We start from the raw sequence: 5,779 nt of genomic DNA on the forward strand, positions 1-5,779 counted from the left end.
GAGTCGAACACGAACACACTTTTTGAGCTCGAAATATAAACGAACCGAACACGAGCTGAGTCTGGGCTCGCTCGTATTTGACTCATCTACACTCCTATGTAAAACCATGGTCTTGCTCAAAACCATGGTCAAGTCAAAACAGGGAGAAGGGCTACTTAGTGAATTTGCAGAGCATTCAGTGGGTCTGAGATCCTGAGTTCGCAAAGTCCCCTAAAGGTGTCCAACAGCTCTTACAATAATTTACAGATATCTTTCAGCAGCTCAGTGAGTTACCACCCCTAAGGGAGCACGAGCATGTCATTATATTAAAGAAAAGTGCACCCTAATGGTGTCAAACCATACTAATATCCTCAGATTCAGAAGGAAGAAATAGAGAATTTGATCTGAGAGATGCTCGATGCTGGAATTATCGGACTCAGTGTGAACTCCTCCAATCCATTCTCGTTGATGAAGAAAAAAATGGTAGTTGGGGTTTCTATGTGGACTACTGGCTTTGAACAAGATAAGCTTTATGAGACAGATATTTTTTCTTGAAAATTGATCTTAAGTCAGGGGGCCACCAGATCAGAATGAATCAGTTTCGCGCGAAACTTTACATAACAAAACTTTACCACGTTCATAAATGAAGCCTCAAGCTCTAGAGCTCAATGTTGATATCCCTGGTATGCCCTTATTGCATCAAAATATGTATCTAAGTATATTTTTTTTTTCCTTCAGCAAGATATAATTGAGCATCACAACCATTCATAGAGGTGAATTGTTCATATTAAAAAATACTGTACAAAAACAGAAAAAACTTTCCAAAACCAAACATATTAATTTTTTTTTTCCTTCAGCCAGATATAATTGAGCATCACAACCATTCATAGAGGTGAATTGTTCATATTAAAAAATACTGTACAAAAACAGAAAAAACTTTCCAAAACCAAACATATTAACATGATTTTTTCAAGTGATTTTGCAATCATGCACTGCAGACAAGATGATGCTAGTAGCACTATAACTATCCCAATAAAGAAAAATTCAAATCAAAAACAAAATGTAGATGCAGGTAAAATTTTGTTCCGCGGTATAGAAATATGATTAGGACATCCCTACCAGTTGATTAAATAAAATGCATACATCCAATCTTCTAAAAAATTAAATCAAGTTAAAACCGAAACCTGTGAAAGAGTAATATTGCATATAATAGCAGTATTTGCATTCCCACCAAGAGCAGGTTGCAAAATGCGAGTAAGCTTGCTGTCACGGTAAGGTACATGGCCGCTGCATCAGAATCTTCCATAAGAAAAAATTTACAAAGTTATTTTCAGCGATAAAAAAACTTAATACTCTAACTCACCCTTGGCTTTCAACGCCATCACTTAATTTTTTTATGACAGTGCCAAGGGTTAATAAGCTTTTATTAATATGGGAGCCCTCTTTCAGCCGCATTCCTTCTGCACCTGTCTTAACAGCACGTTCAGATCCAGCCAAATCCACCAAGTTCTAGCCAAGGAACATTAACAATAACAACAAAAAATAAATAAATTAATAAAATAATTAAGAAGAAAAGATCATATAATTCCAGGAAAACATGAAGAAGTATGATACAAACACCACCAACTCTGTAATCAAATACCAGAGCAGATACACGCACAGCATCATAAAAATTAGCTGAATCATCCTCCTTGCTTCTCTCCCTGCTTTCAACAATCTGTAATTATATAAATTCAGAGAGATAGAATAACCAAAATAACCAAAATAAGCCAGAAGACCCCATGAATTACACACCATGCGAAAAATTGTATGAGACCTGCTGCTATAAAGGTTCATATTTGTCTCCCCAATGTGGCGATGAGCTGCATGATTTAACTAAGAGTTTTCAAGCCATAAAGTTTCAATGTGTCTATAATGAATAAAAGGGCAAATGGGAGTTTCAAGCCATATACATTCACCAAATTCCACCAGTTCAAGGACTTGTTCAGGTGAGGTAACGATCTCCTCTTTCAAACCAGCAACATATATGCCTCTCTTTATTGATGATTAATGTAGAATTAGTACATGAGAAAAAAAAACATAATTTCGAGTTGTAACAAATCATAACAAAAGCTCAAAATATACCTCAAGCGATTCATGAATTTGCAGCTTCCGATGTTCAGGGGCCAACAAATCATTGATCTCCTCATTATATATCTCCATGTAAGACATTCTAACAAGAAATTCTCTATCCATTTCCTAGTGACAAAAAAAAGTACTAAAGATCATATCATAAATTTCAATTCAATTAATCGTATCAAAATCATCATTAGCCTTTTCCAAAAGTTAGAATTTGGATGCATAAATCCTCCTTTTTTTTCATTCAGTTTTAATATTCCTGATGAGCTATTGCAATTATTCAAAATCTTTTTCCAAAGATAATGTTCAATAATTATATTACTATAAAAAGAATTTCATTACTGCATAGTAAAAAAAGATTTCTTAAACAATAAGAACATTTATTCAAGGCAAGACCACCACTCATAAGCCAATCAAAAGCCAAATCAGGCCAAATTTCATATACTTGATCTAATTTTTCCATTTAGATCGACTGTAATAAGAATAATAATGATACTATCCTTATTTAATGTAATAAGGAGAAGAATCTCGTTATTATCTTTTTTTTACAAATAGGGCAATTTCTGTGAATTTTAAGACTATAATTGAAGAATAGATTAATGAAGAGAACAATTATTAGTGTCCACCCTTTGACCGAAGTTACATATAAGGATCATTCCAAGCTGTATATCAGAGCAATTTTCCTTCAACATCACTTTCACGTCTTCCTCTCAAAGCTTTCATAAACCTTTGTGTTGTCTCATTCCTTCCTCAGATGGTATTAGAACTTCATTCATTCATTCATCATCATCATCACTCATCAATCAACATTGGAAGTTCAAAATTCTTCATATCTTTCTTTGAACTTCACAACAAATACATATGCTAAATCATTGTGTTAGTTAAAATTAGCGATCTTAAATTTCACCAATTATAATACCCTATTTCATCAAAAAGAAAAATTCGAAAATAATTTGAAGGGACAAAACAAAAACAAAGAAAATTTAAGAAATATACATAAAAAAGCCAAATAATCTTGACTCATCTAAAGAGCAATTCTTTGAAGATCAAGTAAATTGACACTATAAAATAACAATTGGAAGAACAAATTGAAAATTTAGCCCAAATATTACCAATTTCTCATGCAAACTACAACTAGTTAATGCTAGCGTGTACTCTGAAAACTCGCGCCAAACTACATAAATCCAAGTGATTCCATAATAACTTTTCAATAGACGGGTTGAATCTAACATAAAAACCTACCCAGAGATCCCGCTTAAAACAAGACATTTTTGAGCCAGTTCAGGGTTAGGCACAAACAGTTAAGAATAAATGGCATTGATGGAAGTGATAGAACTGCCCCGGCATGCCTAATCTATCGTTACAAAATTTTATAATTTTAAAGACAAAATGATCATGCAATGACATTTCACAAATTTAAAACACATCAGATTGCATGCAAATCAAGAAAATAAATTATTAAAATATGTAACCCTCAAAGACATCATGCAAAGCACCGATCTACCTCTTACAATTACTACATTCTAAAGAAATGCACGTATGTAAACATTTAGATGTATAACAATAGGGATCACATACATCAACCAATATGTAAAAGAGCACGGGGCAAAGCATGAAGTAAATGGATGGAGATCATTTACATTCAACATGGCAAAAGGGATGTATGGACACTGAGCCAATTCAACGAACAAAGAAATTACAAAATTCAATATTAAAGTTTCCTCATCGCATCAAAAAATATATATGAGCATGTGTGGAAATGAAGGGTGCATCATACACCTTTTTAATGCAATGTGGCATGATAGCAAATGATGCTGGGCTGCTTCAGCCCGTCAAGCCGGGCGCAACAAGAAGTCGGTCCAGCTTAGATGTTGGACAGGACTGGTCCATTCCTTTATCACGCTCACCCTCCTCTTTCCGTGTTTGATTCGCTTCGCTTCCCCCCATGTCCTATTCTTCCGCGTCTCTCCTACTCGTTGCAATCATATCTTCAATCCCTTCCTTTCTTCCCCTCCTTCCTTCATACGATCTTATCTTGGTTGTCTACCTTCTTGTTTATTAAAGCATCTTCTTTTCTTAAGTCTAAGGATTTATCTTTGTTGTTAATTTTTCTAATCCAGGTGATCTTCCTAGCGTGTCCTTCAGCGAATTGGTTGTATCCTTCAGCAAATTGGTGCTTTGATTGTATCTCACCAAGTTGGTTTATATCCCCACTCCGTTCAATCCACTCAGCATCTCCCTTCGTCATTGACGCCCTCCCAGCAACTCCAACAGACTGTCCGACCTCCCGTCAAACTTCCTCCAGCAATACCAACGAGTCACACCTCCCTCCCAAGCTGTTGCACCACCCTCTACGCCACTTCCTTCCTCTGTCAAGCTTCCCATCCTCCCTCGCCTCCCAGCCTTCCCCCAGCAAGCTACCGCTCCCGCCAACCTTTACCCAGCAAGCTGCCACGCCTTCCAGTTTTCTCCAGCAGGCTGCCCAACCTATAAGACCCTCCAACACCCCCTACCTCCGATGACCATCCATAACCTGCTCTCTGTCACACCCGGGTGCCAAAGATTCATCTGGCGTCAGTGTAGTCATCGCCGACCACTTTGAAGGCCCTTCCGGAGGACCATCAGCCACCTCTCGGCACCTTCCAGGGTTGTTTTGTGATTCGGCTTAGTCTATTTTCTGCAATCGCTATTTTATTCATTGTTTATGTGTTGTTACCTTACTTTTTTTTTATTATTTACATTTACATACCAGAGTTTGAAGGAAACATAAATCCCGGCAACTTCATCAACAGGTTGCAAGCGGTTGAACGCATCTTCAAAAACAAGGAAGTCCCCGAGGAAAAACGAGTTAAACTCGCAACTATTAAACTGAAGAAAAAGTCCTCACTATGGTGGGGAAATTTGTAGCGACAACACAATCGGAAGAGACAAAATTACCCAGTGGGCAAAAATGAAGAAAACAATGTAGAAGAAGTACCTGTCACCCCACTATTGTCAGGATATGTTCACCAACTTCACAACCTATAATAACGATAACTTTAGGTCGAGAAATTCACAGCAAAGTTCAACCAATTACAAATGAAGTGTTAGTTTGTCGAGTAAGAGGAGCACACGATTGCCCACTATTTTAGAGGCTTAAAACCTGCCATTAGCAACGTCGTTGAACTACAGTCCTACTAGCCGCTGAGTGATATCCAGACCCTAGCATTAAAGGTAGAACGACACCAAAGGCAGGCTAGGTCCCAGTCATCCTTTCGATAATAACCGACATTCAAGCAATCCCCCATAGCAAAGCCTACCAACGGGACCACTTCTGGAGCTAGCAAAATAACACCGGGAAACGAGAAAAACCACTCCAAATGACACGAACCTAGAAAAGGGTAGTTCAGGCGAGATTGTTCCCGCACGAAAATGTTTAAGGTGTCACGGTTAGGGTCGCATCGTCGCCAACTATCCCACAACCTTCACTGAAGACGGCGTTGTTGACCTCAATTTTCGTGAGGTCTAGTCTTCCGCTTAAGGTTTAGGATCTAGCCTTAGGAATCTCCCTTCGACTATCTTAGAACCTTAGAAATGGGACCCGCCGCGTTTTAGAAATTCAACCCACTTCTGTACTCTTTCGTGGTTTCGCGTGTGTGGTATCAACTTCTAGCACTTAGAAGGATGAAACCAACATGAGGAA

General features: G+C 37.8%; 1 protein-coding gene across 1 annotated transcript in view; it reads right to left on the minus strand.

The window, feature by feature from the left end:
• LOC110029810 (kinesin-like protein KIN-7I) overlaps positions 1–5,779 on the minus strand; it is a 44,940-nt gene that overhangs the window by 21,248 nt on the left and 17,913 nt on the right. Inside the window, exons 4-9 of the mRNA XM_020732269.1 lie at positions 2,104–2,217; positions 1,932–2,013; positions 1,774–1,841; positions 1,622–1,696; positions 1,343–1,488; positions 1,164–1,266 (exon numbers count right to left, since the gene is read on the minus strand). Coding sequence (XP_020587928.1) covers positions 1,164–1,266; positions 1,343–1,488; positions 1,622–1,696; positions 1,774–1,841; positions 1,932–2,013; positions 2,104–2,217 — 588 coding nt within the window. The remainder of the gene's footprint in view (positions 1–1,163; positions 1,267–1,342; positions 1,489–1,621; positions 1,697–1,773; positions 1,842–1,931; positions 2,014–2,103; positions 2,218–5,779) is intronic.

This window comes from Phalaenopsis equestris, unplaced genomic scaffold (genome assembly GCF_001263595.1).
Source record: "Phalaenopsis equestris unplaced genomic scaffold, ASM126359v1 Scaffold000606, whole genome shotgun sequence".
NCBI lineage: Eukaryota > Viridiplantae > Streptophyta > Magnoliopsida > Asparagales > Orchidaceae > Phalaenopsis > Phalaenopsis equestris.